Source organism: Meles meles, chromosome 18 (assembly GCF_922984935.1).
Source record: "Meles meles chromosome 18, mMelMel3.1 paternal haplotype, whole genome shotgun sequence".
Taxonomy (NCBI): Eukaryota; Metazoa; Chordata; class Mammalia; order Carnivora; family Mustelidae; genus Meles; species Meles meles.
In genome coordinates, this window is record NC_060083.1 from 52701705 (window position 1) to 52728542 (window position 26838).

The following is a 26838-nucleotide window of genomic DNA, read 5'->3' on the forward strand; positions in this document are numbered from 1 at the left end:
GGACTAACAGATAAGTAAGTAAATATAAAAATCACTGTATATGTCCCAAGAAAGGATATCCAAGGAATGTAATTTCCAGGGGTTGATTTCTGATTCATTTCTTAGAAGGGGTGCTCTGCCTCTTGTAGACCCAGGCAAGTCACCTTCTCCACTTACCTCCCTCGTCTGTGGACCCTCCTTCTCAGGGGTCTGCCTGCTCTCCCTTTATGCGCTGGTTGTCCCTTGAGCCTGAAAGAAGCGATAGTTCACTTGGGGTTTGGCAGCTTATAAAATGTGACCTCCTCTCAACCATATTTACGAGTGAAACCAACAGGACTTGTGCAACAAACATAGTATTTGTGAAGGGTCTTGCTCATAATTTGTTACGATGGGCGTTATGTTTGTGAGTGGGTGTGACTGCCCTTTTCCTCTAGGCTTCGAGCAGGTGTTAGGTTTATTCCTACAGTAGTATCGCTCTCACTTTGCACTGTGCAGTGTTCGCTCGAGGAGGGCAGAGAGTGTGATGGGTTGTCCTGTTGGTGTGGCAGGAATGCCCGTGGTGGCCTGTCAGGCTGTGAACATGGGCTGGATTTCCACTGTGGGAGAACAGGTTGAAAACCACAGGCTTGAGGAATCGCCTTTACGAGAGCAATGTATCTCACGTGTCTAGACATTAGATCAGATCATTTGAATGCTGGTGAGCAGATTGCCTTTTCTACATTCCCATCTTCACTGGAGGGTAAAACTTAGAGGTAGTTTTAAATTTTGGAAGTTTGGAACCTAGATTCTTTCCATGTTAACTTTATTCATGCAGTGCGATCAAAAGCACATATTCTAACTGAACCCATGCTTTCCCCTATGACATTCACCTTCTTCCTTGATGAAACCTCTTAAGGTCATTTACAAAAAATGGGGATTTGCATTCAGACTCATTGGAGGGCAAACACTTGGTCGTTCTAATATGAAAAGAGAACCCAAGGGAGCATGGACTTTTATGGATTCTGTTACAAGTTTTATGTCCTCGGACTGTTATTGCCCGTGTTCAGTTTTCTTCTGTTTTCCTACAAGGTAAGCACAGGTTTGGCCCTGTAGGTCAGCATGAGTTACAAACCTACATGTTCAGATTTGCTGCGCGTGTAAACTGGGGGGTGCGGTTGTTTGGACAAGACAGAGTCTGTTTGTACAACTCTGCACAGAGAGACCAGGAAAATGTCTTCTATTTAAAGATCAAATCATAAGAGTCCTCTTAAAAGTCGGACAGATGCTAAGTTTAATGTAATGGGCCTTTATTCAGCAGTCACCGACTGTATAATATTGCCTTGTATTTACTTTTGGACAATTTCTTAGGGTTAAATTTTAAAAATACAATTTGTTTACTGCAACTACATTGTATGCACTATAGGTGAACCTTGTTTTGAGAAATGATTTTCACTCAGTAACAAACGGAAATCCACGCAGAGCTTGCTTTGCAAATGCTGAATGAACAAACAGGGAAGAGAACTAGTAGTTTTCCACGGTGTACACACCGTTCTAGAAACAAGCGAATCGGAAGTGTTCACGTTGGCACCGGCGGAATTAGTCGTCGTCTCCCTTTGGTCAGGAGAAGGATTAAGCGGCAACATTTTAGTCCGCAAAGCCCTGTAAAGGCGACCGCCGGACTGAAGAACATGGCCTTCCCCGGCTCGCGCACCCTGCAGCCCCGAGGCCCCCCGGCTCGAGGGCGTGTGCGTTCTGCACCCGAGGGTCGGGGTGCTGCGGGCGGGTGGCGCCGTCCACACCTCCACCCCCGCTCCACGGCTGGGACTCGGTCCTTCGGTCCTCCGGTCCTCCGTGCACCCGCAGCGCTGCACCGTGCCCCGCCCCGCCGCGAGAGCGCGTGGCGCGTCCCCGGCCTGCGCCGCTGGCCGTGCCCGCGCGCCCCCGGCCCACAGTGCAGCCTCCGCGGCGAGGGGGCGCAGGAGCCGCGGGGAGCCCGGCAGATCGGCGCGGCGGGCGGCGGAGCAGTGAGTGCGGGCGGGATTGGGGCGTGTGTGCGTGGCGCTGGCTTTCAGGGACACGGTGGAGCCCCTTCCACGGGCCGGGCCCCTAAGCTAGAGCGGCGCCGTCCACTACGGACAGAGCACGGGCCGCAGGTGGCAGCTAGATGGCTTCTGGTGGCCACAGGAGCTCGTGTGGCCAGGGCACAGGAGAGCAGGTTTAGTCTCACATTTTATTGAGTCCAATACATCCAAAATACTGTCATTTCAACCTGGAGTCGGTATAGAAACGGAGAGAGTTTACATGATCCTCTCGTCCCGAGTGTTCGGACTCGCGCGTGCACTTGACCCTGAGAGCGCATCTCAGCGACCAAGGCCGCAGGCGAGGGCTCCGCGGCTCCGGCGACGGTCCTGGACCAAAACTCCTCCTTAGTACCGACTCGGAGTAAACGCGGGAGGGCGCAGCTCGGAAGCGGAATTGCTAGGAGGTCACAGGAAAGGCTCTTTGGAGGAAAAGGGTTGGCGCGCCTTCTGGCAGTACCGGGAGTGCTGCCCTTCGAGCCGAAGGGGTGTGAACGCTGGAAGGATTCGGTTGGCTTTTAGATCTTGCTGTTACTTCCTGAGGCGCTGGGGTTGGTTTGCTTTTTTGTTTGTTTGCACTGTCTCCCATTGCCAAGGGCCTGGTCTGTCCTCTAAACGCGTTTTCACTTTTGGAATGCAGGATTGTAGAGTGTGAATAATGTGGATCCTGCTCAGTTCATTTCACACACGGAGACACAGGCCTGCAGCAGCGAAGTACACTTGTTCGCAGTAGCACCAACGCAAAGATGGGCCGGTCCGAGTCTCCCTAATTACAAATTCTGCTTTGTTTTCCCTCTGCTCCATGACCTCATAAGAAATAACATACCACGAGCCAGAAACCTAACCGTTGTTTTGGTTTTTTTTTTCCCTTCCCTCCCGGACTGTTTATAGAAGTAGTTATAAGATTAAACTTTCTTTCAACCTCTTTTCTATTCAAGTGGAGCCATCTGGAGTTGCCCAAAATCAGAGAAATCAATCCATGGACTCTACTGTAGCACCAAAAAAGAGACCCAATATCCAGAAAAGCACTTGCTCTCCATGGAGGCATTAAAAAAAAAAAAAAAAAAAGCATTATTAAAAAAAAGTCTACTGGAAAATAGGTTACGTTGAAACAAAATCTGCTTCAGCAGTATGTTAAAACTGGGCCCTCCATCTGCACACCTTCCCTCCGGGGTAATTTCTTCCCGCTGTTTGTTTAGTCTGAGATGGATCTATGTTTTCTTCCTTACCACTGAGTGGTGCATACGCCATTCCTGCCGGGCACTGAGATGCCCAGCCTCAGCTGTTGGGTCAGTGGGCTTGGATCACAGCCTTCAATGCCTTGGAGCTACCCAGCTGCTCTCTAGCAGCACCAGACTGTCTTGAGCTCTAAATGTAAATCAATACCATGTCCTTTCCTCTTGAAAAAGCCAGAGAGAAATAAACCCATTCATTCATTGAACAATATTTTTGGAGCAACACCTACTCGGTGCCAGGCCCTGCTCAAAGCCTTGGGAGGTAGCAGTAAACAACAATAACAAAAAAAGACCCCCACTACCTTAAGGTGCGAATGGATGAGGCCTGGTTAATGAGTGAAAACAAATACTTGTAGAACTTTTTTTCAGGGTAAAGGGCAGAAACAAGTACTGTCTTGGATAGGGTAGGAATAGGAATGCCTTCTCAGGAACGTTTGGAGGAGACCAAATTGAAAGGTCACATCATGTACACGTCAAAAGGAAGGGCAGACCAGGGAACGGGAACTACAGGTGTAAGGCACGAGGCTTCTGTTCTCAAGGAACAAGAAGGAGGCCAGTGCAGTTAGAGGCGCAGGGAAGGAGATAAGAGCAAGCAGTTCATGAAGAACTCATTGTTAGGGGTTTTAGGTTTTAAATGAGGTTGTGACTGATTTGTGCCTTCAGGGGATTATCGTTAAGGCTTCTGTCTGGAAAATTAAAGCAGGAAAATTAAAGCAATAGCGGAATTGGGCAAACCAGCTAGAAGATGATTGCCATAATCCGGCTAGGATGATACTGGCTTGGATCAGGGTTACTGGTAGAATCGGCAAAAGCAGGTTCTGGATATATTTAGAAAGTAAAGCCAATAGGGTTTGTGGAGGAGCAGGTTTGGGGAGGAGGGTCAAGAGTTCTGCTGAGGACACGTGACATTGGAAATGGCTGGTTGGCCCCAGGTGCCATCACACTGGCATGTGTGAGTCTGGAGCTCAGGGGCACAGTCGGATCTTAGAACAGGAGGTGTCAGTGTAGAAAAGGGGCTTACAGTTTTGCTTGAATTCCAGGGGAGTAGACTGCTGTCAGTACAGTTGCCAGGCTTTTTCTTGAGTTGCTGGAAAAGTGTCTAAATAATAAAATACACGGCCACAATGTGTATTTTCTCTCCGTAATATTTGCTGAGCTCTGTTTAAAACACGTCTGTAGACAAGATGTTCTGGAACATCACTTTTGCTGGCCAGTTTTCCCTCTAGGAAATCCGTAATCACTGAAGTAATTTTGATTTGGATGGGAGAGATTTTCTTCCATGAAAAGCAGTGTTGTGCGTTCTAAAACTTGTCTCTTTTCTTCTCCTGCACCCCCCGGGAGTCCTTACAGAAGCCGAACACCAGGGGGAGCTAGTTTCCTTGCTTATACAGTGGCTGGCCCACCTGTTGGGACATTGCAGCCCTCTGTTTAACATCTGTTATCAAAGACAAATTGGAAAGCCAAGTCCAGCTTCTCTTTTCTCAATGCTACGTATACTTACGTATACTTATAGGATTAACCTTTTAGCACAAAACAAGTCTGAATTGTCTTTTTTTTTTTTTTTTTCTGAATTGTCTTTAAATTGGTCGTTTCAAGTAAAGATCATAACGTTTAGGCAATGGTCTCTGAACTTTAAATCCCTGTTAGTGAGCCTGAAACTTGGGAGCTTTTTAAAATAAGCATACATGATTATTTATTTCAAATATTTTTGAGAAAGAGTATGGAAATCTAAGTGTTATAAATATGTCTAGGAGACTTGAATGGATAACTGGGCCATGGGAACCCTGACTCGGGATCTATTTTCTATTTTTTCACCAGGTATTAAGCTGCAGGACAGGCAAAGAAATGTACAAAAGCTACATTACACAGCAGGGGAGGACAAAACTGGTAACTTTGTTAAAAGGTTTGGAAACACTGTACCCATGAAGGGTGCATTTGTCTTAAAAGAGCACATGATCTTAACTCATTGTTACCACTGGAATAATTTTACTTTTGAGGAGGGAAGTAGTCTTCATTTAGCGTGAAACATCATTAAATCAACAAGGTTGGAGCAGAATCTCTTTAATCCCAGGAAATGAAAACTTATGATTAATGTGCCGTCAGCTGTTTGATCTTTCCTGTTTCTGGCACCTGTGAGCCAAATGCCACTTTGACCACAATGATCCTTCCTACCAGGACGTTCCTTTCCAGAGAGGTGCCCCTAGCGGGCCTGAGCCTTCCAGGGTCGCTTTTGCGTGGGGCAGGAGTCAGAAACTGCAGGTCGCAGGCCAAATCCAGCCCACTGCCTGTTTTTCTTTCCAGACCACAAGCAAATAAGGTGTTTTTTTTTTTTTTTTTTTGGTAACACTTTCATGTGGTTGAAAAAAAATCAAAATAATATTTTTTTTAACTTTTTTTAAAGATTTTATTTATTTGATATATAGAGATAGATCACAAGTAGATAGAGAGGTAAGTAGAGAGAGAGGGGGAAGCAGGCTCCCTGCTGAGCAGAGAGCTCGATGTGGGGCTCGATCCCAGGACCCTGAGATCATGACCTGAGCTGAAGGCAGAGGTTTAACCCACTGAGCCACCCAGGCGCCCCTCAAAATAATATTTTGTGATAAAATTCAAATTTCAGTATCCATCAATAAATTTTTATTGAAGCAGCCATGCTCATGACTTTATATATTATTATCTTTGGCTGCTTTCACACTGCAGCCATGGAGCTGAGTCATTGTGACAGAACCCACATGGCCCACAAGGCCTTAAATATTTACAGTCTGGACCTTTCCTGAACAAGTCTGCTGACCCCTGGCATGGAGAGTATGCTGGTCACTTGGAGGCGGAGTAGCTCTTAGGACTAGTCTGTAACTAGATATAATCTCCGCTATTTATTACTTAGCTATTGTTACTCTACAGTGACCACAATCTCATTTCATTCATATATTTTTCATTAAGAAATAATCAAGTTCAACAAACAGTTCTTGGAAATGTTTGTGTGTCCCCCGTAGAGGTAAAAGATCTTGCAGAAACGTGAAAAAAAATTATTTATTTGAAGTGAATCTACCTTGAGCTTTGTAATTTGCGTTGGATCAAACAATGAATGCCAGAGTCTATACAAAAAAAAAAAAACGAATCAGTCTCTTAATTAAAAAAAAGCCGTACATTTATTGCAAATCTAGAAGTACCAGAATGTCACGAATACAGAACAAATCAGCAATCCTGTTTTAATTTTCTTCCAAACATTTAAAACCTGATTATTGACATACTTAAATTGGCATACATTTTTTTTTCATGCAGTTAACAGAATGGACTTAGAGCCTGTTGCTCAGAAATCAGTTATAAATATTAAATTGTATTGAACATTCATAGTAAAAAATGTTGTAAAGTGCTGAAGTCATGTAAGTTTGCAAGACTGCCACAAGCTCAAAGTCCTTCTCAAGCAGTGACAGAGATTTGCTACATCCACCTTGATGTAAGTGTGTCTGCGACAGACACTTTGTCATTTTCTCCCCCACCCCCGAGAGTTTTCCAGATTGTCCTATTTCTATGGCTGATAAAATGCTATACAAAATGTAGCAGGTGGTGAAGAGCTATGCTACTTTCATTTCAGTGCAGAGAAATATTCAAGCTTGTGTGTACCTGTAACCAAACTAGGCTTGTTACATTTTTTCCCCCTGAGTTGTCATAAATTAACAGTAAAGATGAGTAAAATATAGAGCAGCGAGCGACCATCACCTGGAGAGTGAGATTCAGTACGTGTAAGTAAGTAGCCACACTTGCCCTCTTTACAGAAAAATGAGAAAATGAGAAATACTTAAACATGTAGTGTAATTCCAAAAACAAACAACAACAAAAAACCCCACACCAACAGCGAGCAGTTACCTGATAACTGGCAACTAGAGCAATCAAGGTTTATATAAGATGTAAATTGCAACTTGTTAACTCATGATGGTAAAAACACACGTCTCTGCTACCCCATGTGAAATACAGAAATGCTTCAACAGTTAGTGGTTACAAAAAGAAAAAAAATCAGAAATGCTTCAACAATTCAATGAAATATAATTCCGATCAGAGGAGATCCTCAAGTATTCTTAGGTGATAAAACAGATTATTTTAAAAAGCTAAGGCGATTATTTTTTTCCCCTTCAAACAGCACAGGTGGCCTTTGACCAAACCAAAGAATCATTACAACCTAACCCTCTTACGAGAGTGACTTTACAAGATAAGTATTCTTTGAGGCAATTAAAGGATTGCAAAAAGGAGGTAAAAATGATGCTTAGGTCTCAGATTTTATTTCTTTTGATTAATCATCCTAGAATAACTTAATAATAAATAGTGGTTTAAATTAAGACAGTACAGTCACACATTTCTAAGCAATTGAAAGCAACAGGAAACACATTTTTGAATGTCATTCTCTATCTTCCGTGTTGAAATACTTCTGGTAATGACTGGCCATAAAAAGAAGTGGTAATCTTCACATTGATGAAGTTCAAGTTATGGATCTTTTTTTTTTTTTTTTTTTAAATTTCTGTTTATTCACCAAATGTTTGGTCTTAAACTGTACTTCATTCCCATGGAATATTTGAAAAACGGAGAGGCCACGGTCCGCGAATGGAGACCTCAGTGTTTTCCAAGGGGTGTTAAAGCAATTTGCTTTAAAAAGTCCCTCAGAAATTTTTAAAAATGATTTAAGTTTTGTCTGTCTGTCTGTCTGGAGTGGCCAATTTCATCTCAGTGATCTGGGCTAGCTGTCCTTTTGTAAGCGAGCTGTTTATCACACGCAAGAGCTCTTAAAACCACTTTACCATTTCACGTCACTATTTTAAAGCCAGAATGTGAGCCACAGGGTCCTTCTCTGTCCCTCTCGGCTGCTCCTGCACACAACCAGACGTACGTACAGAAGAGTGCTGGGCTGTTTTTGTTTTGGCTTAAGAAACAATCGAACAGGAAAACTTAAAAGGGGAAAAAAAAAAAAAGGATGTTGGTGGTATTCTCATGTACGATCCCTTTAAAATGTAGCTTTAAAAGTGGGGAGAGTGGATAGCCCCCGTACCTCCCTGTGCCCCCCGCCACCCCCGTCCACCTGCCTCCCGGCCAACGGGGTGGCGGCCCTGCCCGGGGAGCCTGTCACACCGGCTCCATTTTCACGTGACCTTTATGCTCATTTTTCCCAAGGTCCATTTCCAGAAAGTCTTCAGGTATGTCTTGTAAAGCTTTCCCACGAGGACTCTCTGCCTGTCCTTCACCCGCAGGGTGACCCTGGCACAGTCCCTTTTTACACGGTCTCACGAGTGCGAGGCACACGGCAGCCACGGCCATGCCAGCGGCGCAGGAGTAGAAGGCGCGGCTGTAAATCTTGCTGCGGTCCACCAGCAGCCCTGAGGGAGAATATTCACGGCCGTTAGCAGCGTGGGCACAGTCCCTCGCCCACCCAGGCTCCGCTCGAGTGCAGAAGCTTCTCCATGCCTTGGCCTCATCCTGTTTTATCTGCGTTTTCTAAAGAAACAGGGGTGGTGAAGGTGGGCAGCTTCTCTAGACTGGGGAGAAGTCACTCGGGACCAATAGAGCGGAGGCCACGGGGTTGCTAGCCTGTTCCTCCCGGGCTAATCTGTCCTCGTACAGAACAAAACGTGGGACAGTTAGATTCCCTTTTTTTTTTTTTTCCCAAAGATTTTATTTGTGAGAGAGTAAGCATGAGTGGTGGGGAGGGGCAGAAGGGGAGGGGGGGAGAGAGAGAGAGAGTGAAGCAGATTCCTCGCCAATCAGGGAGCCCGACACGGGGCTCGATCCCAGGACCCAGAGATCACGACCTGAGCCGCAGGCAGACGCCCCACCGACGAAGCCACCCAGTGGCCCCTGCATGCTTCTTTGAAAAGGAAATACTTCAAAGAGAAGGAGGAGCCTTATTATTTTCCCTTGGGTTCACTTAGACAGGGATCTTTTAAAAGGTGGGAAGAGATTTCTTGTAACAAAATTTGAAGACCTATTTTAGGGCTAAGGTATGAGGCACACCCAAGTCCTTCCTACGAGAACTATTGCGTAGAAATGAATTAAGTATCTGCAGAATATGTTCTGTGCCCCCTGCCCTCAAACCCTTCCTTAGAAGGGCAATGACTTGCCAAAGTCCCTCAGCGCTGCTGTGCCAAAGGCAGAGGGTGGTGGGTGATACATGGATGGGTGCCCTCTGGCACAGCTAAGGCAAGAGGGTAGCAAAAAAAAAAAACCCCAGGGCAGCCTGGACTATAGACGTGGGTTCTAATCTTGACCTAGTCACTCATTTACCATATGACTGTTGGCTGACACACTGTGACCTTCCGTTTCCTCATCTATAACTCAAGACAGGCTCAGATCATCTCTAACGCTGCCAGCTCTGAAATTCTATGGGACTATAAAAAGCAGCCTTTTTTTTTTTTTTAAAGACTGTAACAAGAAGCAAGCACAATTCATAAGCCAAGAGTAGCCAAGGGTTATGTCTTTTACGTATTTAAATTACCTGCAAGGGGTGGTCCGGCCAGGCCTGCTATGCTCTGAATGAAGACGTACACTCCGGCAGCAGAAGACATCCTCTCGATTCCCACGACGTCGTCTTCGGCGAGCAGCGGAATGTGGGTCCCCCCGACTGTTCCAACCATGAAACCAAAAAAGATGCTACATGACATGAGACCCCAGAACTCAGCGGCGAAGGTGAAGGCAAACAGAGACACCATCAGCAAGACGACGCAGATGAGCTCGATGTAGATCTTGCGGATGGGCTCCCGGCTGAGCACACAGCCAGCTCCGATCCTTCCGAAAACTTCGGCAATGGCCATCGTGGACAACAGAAAAGCAGCCCGCTCCTGCTCAATGCCCAGACTGATGCCCAAGGGGATGATGTACAGGGAAGGCGCGAAGAACCCCAGGGTGGCAAACAGACCAAACAACGCATAACAGATAAAACTTCTGTCTTTCAAGATTGAGAAGTCTAACAAAGGGGCTGTCTGGTCGCTTGGCTTGGGGCCTGTCCCCACGAGGACCTGCTGCGTGTCACCCTTCGGTCCCGGTTCTGTGCTGGCGTGACTAGGCACATTTTTCGGTGAGGTAGTTAGTTCTACTCCTGAGTCAATGGAGTCTATAGAGGTGCGAGTTTTCTCATTCTCAAGCATATACTGCACTTCTTTCCGACCCTCGTGGGTGGCTGCTTTCGGGGACCCGGGTTCTCGGATGATAATCGGTCTCAGCAGCGCCCCACAGACGACGATGTTCAGCTGCAGCAAGCCCACGAAGAGGAGGCTGTACCTCCAGCCGATGTTGTCCTTCAGCGCCGTGATCGCTTGGGTGAGGGGGGCAGAGAGGAAGCAGAATTGAAGGTCAGAAACCGACTCAAGACCCGGGAGAAAACAGCGAGCCGACATGGGGGTTCAGACTTAGGACCACTGTAGGGATGTACTGAGCCGTGCGAATGCAGCCCACCTGCCCTGTAGCCTTTATCCTCAGAGCCGATGCTCTTAGGAACAAGGGAAGGAGAAAACGGGTGCAGGGATGGTTAGCTATAGAGCAATGCTCGGTGGCCGAGGTCCCCAGCAGAGCTTTGGAGGGTGCGTTTTGCCAGGTAGCGGGGTAAGATGTGAAATCAGTTGGTGACCTACTTGCAGGTTGGGCAAGCAGCAGCCCGCAGGCCAAACCCGGTCCACTGCCCGTCTCGGATCATAAAGCCTCCCCCGGGTGCAGCCACGCTCCTTGGGCTGATGCGCCGAGTGGCAGCTTCGCCGAGTGGCAGCTTCTGAGCTGGGACCACAAATCTGAGGGCTTCTGACAGCTCCTCATGGTCCCGTGAAAGCCCACGGTATTCGCTGTCCTGGGCTTTTAAAAATAGAATTTCCCACCTCTGAGTTTGATCACTGTCCCTGCACTCCTGCGATCCTGAGTCGTGATGGGTTAAGTAGAAGGATAGAAGGATAAACTCGGACTCCAAGAGCTCCTGGTTATCCCAGAATTTTATGATGCCAGGGTTCTAGGGTTTCTGCTTACAGACTGTCCTTTACTACCAGAGTCCTGCTCCTTCCTACCAGGAAGCTGGTCCTCGGCTGCTGGACACGGTTTGGCGAGGGGGCGGGGGGCGCGATGGCCACAGGAAGCCTAGAGCCCCACAGTGATAATCAAACAATACAGGCCTCACAAGACTGAAAATATCTCGTAATCAACCCTGAAAGGTTAAATGATACTCAGTAGAATTTTATTATAATCTAATTCTTTGAGAGCATGTCTACAAAGATACACTGAGCTGGTTATCCAGAAGATAAGCTTAGCAAGGCAGCCCCACATTCCTTGTGGGGGGGCATTTATTTTATACCTCCCACTCCTCCCATTCATGTGGGAAACTTCCAATGGCAAAATACTTTGGGCTTGGCTATTATTATTATTATTATTATTATTATTATTTGGTATTTATTTATTTTCAGTAGGCTCCATGCCCAATGTGGGACTTGAACTCAACCCAGAGATCAAAAGTCACAGGCTGTACCCACTGAGCCAGCCAGGCACCCCAAGGCTTGGGGGTATGCTCATCTGGCAAAAAGTGGGTGTAATTTTCCTTTCTCCATTTCACATGTCTTGAGGGCCTACCGGGACCCAGGGAGATGCCCCGTGCTAAAGAACAAAGGCGACCAAGATACAAGATATGGTTTCTACCCTCAGAGGCATTCAGGAGCACTGATGCTCCCCTTGACATGTTATTTTGAAAAATTTTATGTGGACAGTAAAGTGCCTGCCTGCCCTTCGCCTAAGTTCGATAATTAACATGTCCTATCTCTCTGCCTGTCTCCCGATACATTTATATGCACACACGCATTCAGTTTTCTGACTACGTGAAAAGCTTCAGACATTAGGACATGTCACCCCTAAATACTTCTATATTATCTCCTTTGAACAAAGCATCATCTGCTGACCCATTCTGAAGAAACGGCAGAGTGAGAAATGAGTCTGGGTCTCCAAGGTTAACCGTCTACCACTCGTTAGAGTGTAATTCACCTCCTGATGTTGAGGTAGCAAAAAAAAAAAAACAGCGATAAAAATTTTGCTGTGAGGGCGCCTGGGTGTCTCAGTCAGTTAAGCGATCGACTCTTGATTTTGGCCCCCATCATGATCTCAGGGTCGTGAGATTGAGCCCCGCGTCTGGCTGGCCCTGGATCCTGCTCGAAATTCTCCTTCTCCCTCTGCCCCTTCCTCCTCATGCACGAGCATGCATGCACGTGCTCTCTCTCTCTAAAAAATAAATGAATAAATTTTTCTTTTTTTTTGCTGTGAGATTGCCCACTCACAGATAACAAAACTAACTTTATTAGCATATGTTAAATCCACATTGAACGTGGTCCTTTAAACGAGAAATCACAGTATGAATGACCTCAGATCCTCATGGCATTTATTTTGCAACGGAGGTTTCAAACCTTCCCACTGAGTATATGTCCTGCGTCTTCCTATTTATGTCAACTTGGATTAGTATTAATGGCGCCCGAAATCCTAAAACGGAATTAGGGAGGACAGATCTTACAAATGCGCTGGAGGACAGAAGGCAAATAACCTCTCCCTGTGCACAGAGTTCAAGTCCCCCCTCCGCCCCCCCGTTGGCGGGAGCTGCCGAGCGGCTGCCCCCAGCCCAGAGGCCCCCGTGGACGACTGCGGTCCGCCTACCTGGGGCGAAAGCAAACATCGCGAAGCATTCTCCCGTGGAAGCAACTGCAGTGACCATGGAACGCTTCTTGTCAAAGTACTGAGATAAGATGGTGACAGTTGGTAGGAAGCTAAAGCAGTATCCCAAACCTGGAAGAAAGCCAGGGAGAGCAGTCAGAGCCCCCTACCTACTGATCCCAGAAGGATGCATTCAAAGAGCCGGGATTTTTGTGTTTCTTCTTGTTTTAATAATTAATTCAACATACGTATGTATGTATGAGCTTTTAGGAATCTCTTAGTTTTATTTATTTTTTTAATATTCCGTGCCATGTCAAAAGGACATTTTTGGTTTCCCAAAAGATTATGTGCCAACAGGGACTTTGGTCACAATGCATGACAATTTGAAAATGATACCAAAGAAGTTAACAACCAGAAAATCTAATCTCTTGGCAATCCAAACAGTCCATTTCTGAAATAATTGCTAGGCAAAAGGGGAAATAGAAGCTGCCATTATAAACTATTTGGTGGGGCAGGAGGCATTTATTTTTTTAAATCATAAGTTCTGGGAGCCAAGAATTTCATTCTGGAAAAAGGTGCTGTAGCAAAAAATTAAGCAAAATAAAATAAAATAAATAGGTTTCATTAGAGGTCTAGAGAAGCTATAACCATTGTTTGGGGATGCTAGGAGAATAAACTGTTTTCTGCCCCCCACCCCCCATTTCTACAATTCACAACGGACAGACTGTTACCGAATATAGCTTTTAAAGACGACTTGTATTTGGAAATAAATGAGCTTTGTTAAGTGCAGAAACATAGGAGAAGTGCAAATCTTCACAATATACGTATATCCTCGTAAGTACCACGCGGACTGCTTTTAAAGGGAATAAAGTTTTCTTGCTACGCTCTCCGCTATGCCCCAGAAGCCTTGCATGCCCATTGTGGAAATACCCGCTAAAGAAATTCACATTTTACTTTGTGGAAACGATGCCTTTTGGCTGCAAACTCATGCAAGAGAGAAGTTTTCTTTCTCATAGGTAAATTTTTTAAAAAGATTATATTCACTTATTTGACACAGAGAGAGAGATCACAAGCAGGCAGAGAGGCAGGCAGAGAGAGAGGGGGGAAGCAGGCTCCCCGCTGAGCAGTGAGCCCGATGTGGGGCTCCATCTCAGGACCCTGAGACCATGACCTGAGCTGAAGGCAGAGGCTTAACCCACCGAGCCACCCAGGTGCCCCTCAGGGGTAAATTTTACACAACGCCTATAATTGCTCAATTGGACAGTTGACCCCAAAATTCTTTGGGGTTCTTAAAGTTTTTTTAATTTTTTAAAAACCCCGTCAAACACTCTGCAGCAGTAAGAGGAGTTTCCCATATCCTCTGGAGTCCATCATCTTGGTTCAGAACCACTGATCTGGGACACTATTAACTTCAAAGAAAAAAAAAAAGAGAGAGAAAGGGAGACAGAAGGATTCTGCGGGCTAGACCCCCTCCTTCCCCTTCCTTGTTCTTCTGATTGGGTATTTGAACTTGCGAGCCCGGGAACAGCCCTTACCGGATACGACACCGATGGAGATATACATGTGGTAGAGCTCCCGGGAGAAGGAGGCCGTCACCATTCCTGTGCTGACAAGCAGGCCCCCGGCCACCACCACCAGACGGTGTCCGAAGCGGGTGCTCAGGACAGCAGAGAGGGGAGCTGCGGATAAGGACCATAATGTGATATTTTATTTTTTATGTTACGATTTTTTTTTTTTTTTTAGAAAGAGAGAGAGCGAGGGAGCAGGGGGAGGGACGGAGGGAGAAGGAGAGGGAATTCTCAAGCAGATGCTGCACTGAGTAGGGAGCAGACCTGCAGCTCGATCCCACCACCCCGAGATCAGGACCTGAGCTGAAAGCAAGAATCACACGATCCCACCACCCCGAGATCAGGACCTGAGCTGAAAGCAAGAATCACACGATCCCACCACCCCGAGATCAGGACCTGAGCTGAAAGCAAGAATCACACGATCCCACCACCCCGAGATCAGGACCTGAGCTGAAAGCAAGAATCACACGATCCCACCACCCCGAGATCAGGACCTGAGCTGAAAGCAAGAATCACACGATCCCACCACCCCGAGATCAGGACCTGAGCTGAAAGCAAGAATCACACGATCCCACCACCCCGAGATCAGGACCTGAGCTGAAAGCAAGAATCACACGATCCCACCACCCCGAGATCAGGACCTGAGCTGAAAGCAAGAATCACACGCTCAACAGACGGAGCCACCCAAGGGCCTCTGTAATGTGACACTTTAACTCCAAAGGCAGAAGCATTAGCTTTCTTAAGATTTCTTTCCTTAGGGCGTCTGGGTGGCTCCGTTGTAGTGTGTCTGCCTTCGGCTCAGGTCATGACCCCAGGGTCCTGGGATCGAGCCCCTTGTGGGGCTCCCTACTCGCGGGGAGTCTGCTTCTCCCTCTCTCTGCCCCCCACGCCCCCCACCCACACCCGTATGCACTCTCTCAAATAAATTAAAAAAAAAAAAAAGATTGCTTCTCTTAGGTCTTGAACACGGAGAGATGATGTGCGGTACATAACACATTTTACACAATGCTTATACTTGCTCAATTGGACAGCTGACCCCAAAATTCTCTGGGTTTCTTAAAGGGAAGCCAGACTAACAATACAAAATGTATAGCGATATTTTTAGATAAAAGTGACATGAACTCACCATGAGCACCTATAAAGTTAGAGATGCAGTTAATGTCTGTTACTCTGTCTTAAAAATGGGCTTTTCCCCTGATGGCTTGAATTGCTTTCTTTTTCTATAGTCACTGCTTTGGATTCCTTTTGAAAAAAAGCTCTATTTGGGGTCAGTTTCTAGCTCGCTTTCATTTGACTTTTCTGAAAATGGTATGAAAGTCACTGAATTCTCCGTTGAACGCCCCAAAAGGAGGATGGCCACAGGATAAATAACTCAGAGTGGCTGATCAGTTGTCATTCATTTAGCTTCTCTACTCTGAACCCTGCAGAACATTTAAATCTGACAAATCGTTTCCCAGTGGTATGTTACTTGGGCTGACCCTGACGCTGACTGGAATATACAGAGATGGGGGAACCTTTGAGAACTGGGTAAAAGAGCAACACAGAACATGCTGGATAGAGGAGGGAAAAAAGGACTACATTTTGTTGGGGTTAGTGCGTGTAAGTCTCATGTTAGTAGAATATAAACCAATATTGAATACAGCTATAATGAAACCACTCTTGTCAGTTTTAGGTGGTTTGTTGGCTCAAAGCATAAACTACTATAATTATAGCATTTAGGAGATCTATTTTCTGGTGTAATAGTATTAACTGGAAATTTCTTGTTGACCATATTGTTGTTTTTGGTTATAAAAGAGCTCAAAGCAAAGCTTTGGGCATTTTCTTTTTATTTGGATGAACAAAGGAAAAATTTTAATTCTAATTCACTTATCACTCCAAAAAAGTCAACTTTCCCCAACTAAAACATTAAGTATCTTAATACTCAGTGAAACCGGAACTAGGAACCCTTCTGTGAAGCTTGCAAGACAGAATATTAGGTATTTTCAGAGAAGTTTGTTACTCGATAGGGAAGGACGGGGGAGCTGCCTCTTTAAGACACTGTTAGATGGCTGGAAACGAATTAGAATTAAAGAAGGAAAACTTTAGAGGTAAGAGCTCCATTGGCAGGATATTAGAGTAAAGTCAAGGAAGTGTAAGGTCAGCCCCACGGGCTTTCCGAGGTGAGTCCAGTGGCCGTGTTTTCTTGGAAGCCCTCAGTGTGGTCCCTGGCAGACGGAGGGACCGTCATGAGAACCAGGCCTGTAGGGGACTCAGGGAGAAGGAGTGTGTTCCAAGTTCTGCTCAAACTCCTTTTTCTCCAGTGTTGCTGGGCGTGGGAGTCCTGAATGGTGGCTAGCCGGTGTTAGGGAAGCAGGTGTCTGGGGTTCATCCCTTCTGGATGAGGTTTGTCATTTACATCATACGCTCTTTCACACCCCCTCGTTCTTCCTCATGTTACCCACATTTCACGTGCCTAGCCTGTTTGCCACACATGTTTTTACGCGACCAGGGCCTAGAACACCAAGTGCTTTTGCTGTTGCTTCTTTAGAAAATGACTCTACAGGATAGGGGTTTACTGCTGGCCTCAAAGTCATCTACCGTGTCCTAAGAGTGTGCATACAGCAGGTGTTTAATGCATGTATGTATACACTGAAGGTCATCAGGGGGGCAAATCAGGCCCTTTCCTTCGGCATCTCTTGTTTCTCGCCATCCCCAAGCTCCTGAAAACCTTGTGACTTATTTGAGGCTAGAAAGGGCCCTCAGGTCCTCGAAGGAAATGCTTCGGAAACAGGATGGGTACCATTACGTAGTTAAGCCAATGAAAACCGACGCATGGTTACATGTTGCTTAAACAGGAAGAGGTACTAACCTGTAAAGGTTAAGACAAATACACATATTGATATGACCCAGGAGATCCTGCTGTTAGATTCATCAAAACTGTCCATTAAGTCATTAAAGAAGACGCCAAATGACTTGATGATGCCGTAGGTAAAGACTTCAACGAAGAAAAAAGACACAGCTACCACCCAGCCCCATCCTCCATCAGGCACTTGAGTATAAACATTGGCTGTGGAACAAAGCTGTGATGTCTTTTGGGTCATTCTTAATCTGAAATAAAAAAATTAAAAAAAAAAACAACTCAGACCAGTAATAGCATGAGGGTCACTCTGCTTACCGTTTAGCCGACATTAATAGACAAGAACTACTTACCACCATTTCTTAGGGTGATGAATATTTAAATAACACGCAGTTACTATAAAGTCTTTGGGTAACAATTATATATTTATTTAATGGTCACAGCTGGGAAGGGTTACTTCCAGATTGTTCTGTATTAGTATTATCTGTGGAGCCCCCCAAAGAATCTGGAAGCAAGACTTTCCAGCTGTGACAATAAGTGGGAAAAACAAGCAAAAGGAATCAGAACCGCGTAGGTAGAGGCAGCCCAAAGAACACAGAATGGCCACCAGACCCAAGCACTGATGCGGACCATGAACTTGAAGACAAGTTAGATAAAGGAAGCTTGAACTGATCATAAGGCAAGTCGATCAGAAATGAAGCCTGGAAACTGGGAGGTTAGCCACCACTGACATTCCATCTAGCACTTATCTATGGGATAAGTGTTCGGGAATGTCCTATAGACACCCTACGCGTCTCTGCTTGATGCTACTAGCCATTCGGATCATTGATCCCATTTCCCGCTCAGTCAGCAACATTCTGATTAAGATCTGGGGTCCCCTGGGGATGTGTCTACACGTGAGAACTCTGTCTTCTGGGAGTTTGTTGAGCACGAGGAATTTCCTCAAAGTTGATCACCATTTGATGTATCAGCAATTGACAAATACTCTAGGATACAGTGGCCAGAGAAAGCCGTATAGATTCGTAGGGCCTGGACAGCCAGTTAACCTTGCCAAGTTCCCTCTGACCTCAATATGCTTTTCTGCAACAAACAGCAGAACCAACAGATCTATGCTCCTAACACACTAGTAAGGGGAAACACCGTATTTAACCCCGGAGGGAGGATAGGTGACCTTGACTCTTCCTCACTGGGTTCTAGCACACATTTGCAGAGCCCCCTGCAGTGACATGTGCTTTGAAACAGGGATACGGTATGTTGCCTAATTCAACATAATAAAAAAAAGAATTTTTAAAAAGTAAAGAAAAAACAAAACAGTGATGTGTTTTTAGCCCAACCCCAAATTAGTATCTATAACAATACCAGTCCCTGGTCTTGGAACACTTATTTAAGACTTCTCTACGATCATACAGTTGTATACAGGTGAATTTTCTTGGATGCGTGGGTGTCCTTTTCCTGGCTGTAACTTGCCATGTTCAAGTACGAAGGCAGGTTTTACTGATAATGCAGGGTAACTGAAAAAATAAGAGGACACAACCTCATCTATCCAGTCGACCTGCCAAGTTCTGGGATTCGGATCTAATATTTAGTTTACGCTGTACATCTTTAAAAGCAGCAAACCTGACCTAACTTAGTAGCACTCATCCTCCATTCCCACCGTAGCCTGGGTCTCTAAAAGGACAGTATACTCACTTTCTGTCCTTTACTGTTAAATATTTGATAGAATGAAATAGGGCATAAGATGCTTAAAAAAGCTTATGCTCTCTGCAGCAGACCTCTGCATTTTGATGTTGCGTCAGTGTGTCCTTCCTGAGAGCGCTTGCAAACCGGGGGAGGCCAGTTAAATGTCTCGGGGTGTAGGCTGAGCACTGAGAGAACAGTTTTGCCACTGGTCTTCCCCAACATGGAAAGCAGCTGATTTAAGGTGGAAGCGGGGAGTCCTCCCCGACAGGAGGTTTTCACAACACCCCTCCCGCATCAGACTTCCAAAACTCCCTCCCAAGATGAGGGCAGCTGCGGCAGAGGAGATGGGGCTGGGCTTGAGATCTAGAAGACCAAAAATAAGTACTTTCCAGCAATACGGTCTATCTAGTATTGAGTGTTTATCCCTGGGGGGGCGGGGGGAGGGCAGGGAGGAGGTGGTGCGAGCCCACAGCTTAGTTCCTTCTAATCCGTGCCCCCTACCAGGCCATTCATTTGGGCTTTTCCTCTGTGGAGCCCCAGACTCCTTTACCAGCCTAACTGGGCCCTTGTGTCCTGTACGATTAATCTCTTTGAAATGGGGCGCTGTTAGGACATTTTTCTGCACAGTCTTTTTCAGTGGTGTTCCTCTTTCTGAAGGACAGATAAAACTCACGGATTAGCCTGGCTTCCAATGCCTTCCTCGCTGGACCCCACCCTCTCTGCAGCCTTCTCCCTTCCACTTTTAAGACTTGACTCCAGCCCTGGTCCAGATGGACTCCTCCTTGCCCTGCAGTCCCTAACCACCTAGTGGTTAACCAACAAACCCCCCCACCCCCCAGGGGGCTGGGTACCCCCTTTACAGCGGCAGCTGTCAGGGACTCCTCAAATCTTTCTTCTCACATGATGCCTCCTCTGACCCACTGCACCCCGGGGCTTCTCTTCCTGAGATCAGTATCCCTTAGTAACGGGATACTGTTTACTGGCATGTTTATCTTATTTGCTCAATTAAATGATAAGCTCAAGGAAAACAAATCCTGGGGCCTTCATCTCTGCGTACCTTCTTCTCCCTTCCCACCTCGAGCCCCTGCACACAGCCGGTATTTAGCTTTTCAGCGAAGCGCCTAGGAGGGGGGCCAGGCGCCGTGCTGGGTACCGGGGAGACCCCAGTGAAAGAGGGATGGTCTCTGTCTCTATGGACTTCAGTCTCTGTCTATGGTAATGACAGGAATCCTAAACCTGAAATGTGTAGTAAAACTATCTGCCGTGTCCTTCCAGAGCTCGGTGTGTTTCTAAAAAGCAGTTAGAAGCGGTAACCAAGTCCAAGGGCCTATTAGCACGGTTGTTCTAACCCAGAAGGGTGTCCAGACGACCTTAGGGCTCAGGACCAACCTGAATAAAAACACTGGGATGAAACTGATCAAGGCCCCCCAAGAGACAGACTGAAATTTCTCTCTAGCCTAAAACCACTGTGGGATCAAGAGACAAGAATCTTTTCGTTGGGACTGCATGTAGGACAAGACAGCAGGTCTTGTATGAGGAGGGGGTTCCTACCTGTCATCAGAAGATTCTGGTGATGGGTGCCTACCTCACTCCCTCTTTGCCCTTTATGATTTGCGGTTTGGATGTGCAATACGGGAGGGGTCCCCAACCACAGGGAGCCCAGTGGGGTTACAATGATGGAATGTTAACGCAGAAAGGGGATTTGGAACTCATTTGTCCATCTCATTGTAAAATCTTACTCGTTTTGCAAAGGGGGAACTAACCCCATGGGAAGGTGCTTGACCTAAACAGTCCAGAATCAGATCTGCCTCCTGGGGTCCTGCCCTATCTGTCTAAGGAACAGCACTTTAAAGGCCCAGAAGGGGGTTATCTTAGGTAGGGATTGTGAGGCCTGCCTCTCAGAGACCAAAATATCCTTGACCTCCATTAGTACAGAGGTTGGCCAGGAGGCTCTTGAAGGTTCCATTCTGCTTTGGCCATTCATACTCTCATATTCAGCACGGAGTTCTAGCAAACTCCTGATTCCTCAGGCCAAACCTGGTTGCCCAGAGAACCTGGGAGTGAGCAGGAAAGTGCAAATTCTAGATGGTTCTTGCGAATGTAGGTGAAAAGTAGTTGGACCCTGCTTAGACCTGATCTGTGGTCGCTGGTTGGATGGCAGACCTGACTGCTATTGCCTGTAGACTTTCTGAGCTCCCTCTTGGAGTTCGATTCCTTTGTTTTTGTAAACTTTGTTTTACATCCCTCCTACTCCCCTGAAGCAAGGTCCCTACAGAACTTTCACTTGCATTGTTAGGTTTCTGGGCGACAGACGCTTTCTTATTAGCATTACTGGGAACATCATAAAGGGACCAGGACACCCCCAAACCCACTCTTCCTCCAAACATTATGCCTCTATCATCCTAAAGTGTCGCATCTCCTGTTGCATTTAGCTTTGACGATAAGACCACAGTCTAGAATCACCATAGAGTAACCCGGTTTCTGAATGGGATGGGTTTCTGGATGGGAAGCTCTGTGTTTTGCATGTCCCGAGCACCTAGAAGGGTGGTCAGCAGCTCTTTCCAGACCCACGGCTTGGCAGCGTGTTTGGACATAGTATGTGCTCAATAAAATTTCCCTAGACAAAGCAGGAGTCTGGGCGTGCCGCTGAAGCAGGGCCTTGCTCTAGCCTTATAAAACCAAGTGGGGAAGTCCCTGCTTGCAGACTGTATCCCTCCCTGGACTCCTCTCCTTTCTTGTACATTTATTCATTCAGTAGGCTAACTGGCTGAAAGTGTCCGGCTCCTCAAAGCTAGAAACAAAGGCTTGAATTTTGAACTCAGTTACTTAGAAGCCTCTGTGAGTTCCAGAATACGAAACACTGTCTGGTTCGGGTTTTTTTGGTGATGCGAACTCAGCTTATGGAAAGGGGAATTGGTTTACTATTGGGGAGGGGGGGTCCTAACTGGTGAGGCATGGGGAGGGGCAGAATCCCTTTGCTCCTTGATTTCCTGCCGTCAGGGGGTAAGTAAGTAGGAGATATTTGCTCTTTGTCTCTGATATAGCCCTGCCCTAAGAATCTACTGTTCCAACACAGCTTTTGAGCCCGACTTGCTCTGAGTTACACTTTCATTCTTCTTAACTCTTGAGCCCTTTGGGACAAAGCCCATGGGTTTGCTGTCTTGAAGCTCCTGGGCATTATTTGCTGAATGTCTGTTTACCATTAACCGGCTGCACAATCTTGGGGAAATCACTTAATCCCTAAATTTCAACATCTGTAAAGGAGGGATTAGACACAGCAGACTTGAGGGGCTCTCCCAACTGTAAAATTCTACAACGGGGCTTCCTGACAGCCGACCTGCCTGCACCCTCCTGTTCCCCCAAAGGAAATCCAATGACCAAATACGCTGGGCAGTTTGGAGGATTCCCAGGAGTATCGGTTGTCTTAACTTTTAATCAATGAGGCTTCCGCCAAGGCGTGGAAATCTGCTCTACCTGGGGACTTCACCATGAGTCCATTTGTTGAGTAAAGATTTGATTTGGGGGCATCCAGAATGCAAAATATCGGGTTATTACAGACCATTCGAGCGTCACTCCAGGGTCAGTTCAGAGCAAAGTTCAAAATGCAGCCTTCAGATTGAAATGGCTTGGACAAGCCAAGGCTCTCGGCAAAAGCCCTGCCAATCACTGTTCTTCCGAAAGGCGTAGCCTGGAGACAGCAGCTTTGGACAAGTTGTTTTCAGTCCCAGTTGTCAAAACCAGTCTGCATTTAGGTGAAGTTCATCGGAATTCTCTATTTAAAAAGTCCCCAGCCTAACCTGGAGGTCTGCCTCAGCAGCTCTGAATCATCGGCTACCCCCATACACCCATTTTACAAGATCATGATGCTGAAACCTGAACCCCTAGTTTAAGTGTCCTCCTCAGGAGTTCCACTGAGGAAGGTCCATTTTTGGAAACCACAGGAGGAAAACTCAGAGTTAGTGGTACTCATTAAGACAGAAGGAGCTTTTCCACTTGGCTGCATTGTTTACTCACGAACTGGAACTCTCTATCTTGGCCACCCTTCCCTTAATTATGAGAAGAGGTATTTCTTTATCCCTGGGGCAGGATGTATTGTTGACCCCAAAAATGCCGCGTAATGGTGCTTGGGACATGGAAGGATGCATCGCTTAGAAATTTCAGCCTAAGCAAGTGGTAGGTTTTTTTTGCAGACAAGACACTCATTAGGATTTGCAAAACAGTAAGATTGCTGAGAAATCTCATTCCCGGTGTAGAAACCCTCTCCTGCAAGAAGGAGCTGGCGCAGAGCGTCTAACAGCACAAGCAAAACCAGCTTCCAGGTTGTTAAGTTGTAATGCTCTTCCCCAGTTGGCTTCGGGGAGCTTTTTCTAAGACTAACGCCCCCCGCGTTTGGTGACATTTCCCGTGCCACCTAACAAACTTCTATCTGTCACCTGTCTGCCAGGGGACAGTGCGGGGGGGGGGGGTTCATTTCCAAAAGAAGAGGAAAAAAGAAAAGGAAAAAACCCTGAAGGAAATAACCCGTTTCCTCTGCAAAATCACTCTCCGCCACTACGGAACCGCTCAGCCACCCGGGCGATCCCTGCGGTTGAAGCCCCAACCGGGAACCTTGGAAGTTGAGCGGGACCAGCCGTCAGGCGCTGACAGCTCGGACCGTCAAGGTGTGGGACCCGCGCTCTGCAAGGCAATCCCTGCCTTCCCTCTGCGGGGTCACGTTGGCTGCCCTGGGTGTGTGTGCCAGTTGGGGGCGGAAGGGGGGGCACAGGGATTCCCACTTGCCCTCGCGCTGCCTCAGTGGCCCGCCTGCGCGCGCGCGCGGAAGCCTGGGGAAGGTACCTCTGACATTTCGCTCTCATGACGCGCAGGCAACTTCATGCGGAAAATCCACGCAGGGGTGAGCCGGACCTCCCCACTCACCCGATGGCCTGAAGCCCCTAGCCCGGGGCTGGGGGCGGGGGGAACACTCCAAACCAAGCTTGCCGCTAGCTATTTTCCGGACCCCAACTGCCAGGGCCACGGGCATTCAACTCTCAGCTGCCCACACTGGCTAGAGCGCGTCATCCCGGTGGCCCCGGGCATTCCCAACTGTCAACATTTTTCAGAATAACCTCTCCAAAATGTTAAGATGTGAAGTGGTCTCCTCCCGCCTCCCCCACCAAAATAATTAATTAAAGCTCCCAACACAGATTAAAAAAAAAAAACAACCCCGCACCCCACAAACTTTTAAACATGTAAAATAATAAAACCAACTCACCAAGTTAGAAGGGAAGAGAATAAACCCCAAAAGGCTCCCAATAAGGCGGAGGCTTGGCCTCCCCCTCCTTATAAGCCGCTCGGTAACATGAGAAAGGTTTAACCCCTTAAGGCGTGGGCCCGAGCCTACCGCAAATTGGCTCCGGCGGGTGAGCACCGGGCGCCCGGCCCCCCGGCCCCGGCCCCCCACCCACGGCCGCGCCTCGGGCACCCCGGCCACACCCTCCCCCCCCGCCCCCCACCCCGGCCGCCTGCGCCCGGGCCCTGCGTGCTGCCGCCCGCGCCCCGGCCCCGCGTCGCTGCCTATCCCTTATCCTATACCGGCTGCAGCCGGTCTCCGCCGGCCTCGGGGGCGCGCCGCCGCCGACCATGTGCTGCGAGCGCCGAGCGCAGCCAAGGAGGGGGCCGGCCTGGCGCGCGCGCGCCGGCCCACGTGGACCGGGGCCGCGCCGGGCGCGCGCCCGCCCGGAGCCCGGGCTGGGGGTCACGGAAGGTAACGGCGTCGCGGTCTGCAGCCAACCGCAGGGTCCCGCTGGGCCACCCCCGCCCCTGCCGCTGGGGTCCCTGGCCCGCCGCCCCGCTCCCCCCACCCAAGCGCGGCCTTGCGCGCCGGCCCGACCGGACCCGGGCGCTTTGCTGCACCAACCGCGGGGAGTGCGGGCGTGCTCGGGGCGCCTGCACCCTCTCCGCCAGCACCCCTGGCCGGGCGCGCGCGGGGCCCCGGGGCCGCTTCCTTTCCCGCAGCGCCCGGGCGCTCCCACCGCCCAGTCCCACCCGCGCCTGGAGGATCTAGGGATTGGCTGGGGGCAGGCGGGGAGAGGGTGCCGCGGCTAAACACGCGCGGTGCTCGCGGCTGCGGCGGCTCCGCGTCCGCCCCGGGCGGAACAGGTTCCTTCCAGTTTGGGTGTGAGCTGCGCGCGCGGCGCCGCGAACCCGGAGTTCCTCCTCCAGCGCCCACTTCCCCCCATTTCAACTCGCGCCTGGTTCCCCTTGTGGGGCCGCGGGGGAGGGAGTGCCGCAGTGAGCCCCAGACAGCTAGTGGCCCGGCTGCTACGATCCCTCGCTTTCCCCCTTGTGCAGCAGCAGCAACAGCATCCGCGTTGCGCGAAAGGGATGTGAGCAGCGGGGCTGAGTCAGCATCCCTGCTCGGGGCGCGCGCGCATCCTCCCTTGCTGGCGTTTGGCGACGTGCACACAGGTGCATGGCTGCCTAATCCGCGGAGAGCCCCGAAGAGGGGAGGCACCCGGACGTTTAGGGAGTACGTGCCCCTCATCTCGAAGTCCCCGACCCCAAGGTCACTGTGAACTCAGCGGATGGAGTCCGGGAAACCAGTTATGAGCTTGTCATGGGGGACAAAGCAGTGTGTCGTATCCCTGGCATTCGGAGCCAGACTTGGCTTCCTGGTCTCCACCTCACCTACCCAGGGCCAATTTGAGACCTGCTCGGAAGCAAAGACTTTATTCTCTGCATTTCCCCGTCGACTCGGATACGGATTGCTCCCTCCACGGGGTGGGGGGGGGGGGCGGGGGGGTGGATTCGAGGAAGTGGTTCTGATGTCAGAAACTCCTGAGAGCCTACTTTGGGAGAGCGCGCACGCGGCGGCGCCGCCGGGAGGAGTTGGCGGTTTGAGTTTTAATAAAAATCCCTTTGCAATCGCCGCCTGCTTTCTCTCACGACTTGGCGATAGGGTCTACTGCGTTAAGTGCCGTTGTGTGCTGTTGCAACCTTTGGTTGGCGGGGAGCGGGTGTCAGGTGCTCTGTTACGGGCCAGGGGGCAACTGATCAGCTTTGCAACCTTGTGGAAGTAACGTAACTTCTTGGGAGAGTCGATTTCCACATCCGTAAAATGGAGTCAATAATCGTATTCCCAGAATTGAAGGCTTTAACTTAAGATGCCTGTAAAATGTGGATCAAAGTGATTGCCTGTGATGAACCCTTGGTGCCCATTAGCTCTTATTGTTATTATTTATGGTTTACCATACTGATTACTGACTCCAAGCACCGTCCCCCCCACCCCACCCCACCCCCCAGAGATCCTTTTTTCGGGTTGTTCTTCCAAGAATCCACACGTGATGATTTAAAAAAAAAAAAAAAAAAAAAAGATTTGAATCCCTGAGATGAAAACAGTGCTAAAATAGGACTGACTGTAAGTGTAATCTTTGAGGTTTAGGATCTCACAGTGCATTTAGGACCTGCCACTGTGCTCACTCATGGAATCGTCATAATATCTACTGTTTGGGGTCTTGGGAACCTATGGGTGTAGCCCAGTATTTATAACTGAGTGATTCTGATCAAGTCCTGGAAGTTCTGGTGCTTGGGCTTCTTGATTTAAAACATTAGGCAAATCATGCCAAAAGCACTAGGTATGAATGAATGAGAAAGTCACATCTGAGTATCTGACCAGAGTGAAAAGCACTGGCTGTTGCTGGGAAGCATAACTGTAATGATGATAGTCATACTAAATTGCTATTATTTTATTAATATTAATAGACCTATTAATTTTTTGCATGTTTGCTTTGTTCCCAATGCTATTAAATGCCATACCTGTGAGCTAACAATTCACCCCATCAGTAACATTCTGCAGT

General features: G+C 48.0%; 3 protein-coding genes across 7 annotated transcripts in view; 2 read left to right on the forward strand and 1 right to left on the reverse strand.

Annotated features, from left to right (window-relative positions):
* Window positions 1–77: 77 nt before the first annotated feature.
* Window positions 78–26838, forward strand: part of ARSG (arylsulfatase G) — a 106315-nt gene continuing 79554 nt past the window's right edge. For all 5 annotated transcript variants that reach the window (XM_045984988.1, XM_045984991.1, XM_045984987.1 and 2 more), the window contains exon 1: window positions 78–1982. The gene's annotated coding sequence lies outside the window, so the exon portion shown is untranslated. The remainder of the gene's footprint in view (window positions 1983–26838) is intronic.
* Window positions 6399–24356, reverse strand: SLC16A6 (solute carrier family 16 member 6). The gene is made up of 6 exons (XM_045984993.1): window positions 24255–24356; window positions 17333–17571; window positions 14452–14595; window positions 12920–13048; window positions 9747–10562; window positions 6399–8631 (listed from the first exon to the last, which is right to left on the reverse strand). Exons 2-6 carry the CDS (start codon window positions 17562–17564, stop codon window positions 8381–8383), a joined length of 1572 nt encoding a protein of 523 aa, XP_045840949.1. The 5' UTR covers window positions 17565–17571; window positions 24255–24356; the 3' UTR covers window positions 6399–8380.
* Window positions 23118–25046, forward strand: LOC123930070 (basic proline-rich protein-like). The gene is made up of 3 exons (XM_045986278.1): window positions 23118–23173; window positions 23595–23661; window positions 24366–25046. Exons 1-3 carry the CDS (start codon window positions 23118–23120, stop codon window positions 25044–25046), a joined length of 804 nt encoding a protein of 267 aa, XP_045842234.1.

Coding starts and splice junctions, on each gene's coding strand:
- SLC16A6 (XM_045984993.1), bottom strand. CDS start 17,564: ATGACCCAAAAGACATCACAGCTTTGTTCCACAGCCAATGTTTATACT. Junction 14,596..17,332: donor ATTTGTCTTAACCTTTACAG/GTTAGTACCTCT, acceptor CCTTATCCGCAG/CTCCCCTCTCTGCTGTCCTG. Junction 8,632..9,746: donor GGCCGGACCACCCCTTGCAG/GTAATTTAAATA, acceptor ATTCTCCCTCAG/GGCTGCTGGTGGACCGCAGC.
- LOC123930070 (XM_045986278.1), top strand. CDS start 23,118: ATGGTGCTTGGGACATGGAAGGATGCATCGCTTAGAAATTTCAGCCTA. Junction 23,174..23,594: donor AATTTCAGCCTAAGCAAGTG/GTAGGTTTTTTT, acceptor CTGCGGTTGAAG/CCCCAACCGGGAACCTTGGA. Junction 23,662..24,365: donor TGACAGCTCGGACCGTCAAG/GTGTGGGACCCG, acceptor TAACCCCTTAAG/GCGTGGGCCCGAGCCTACCG.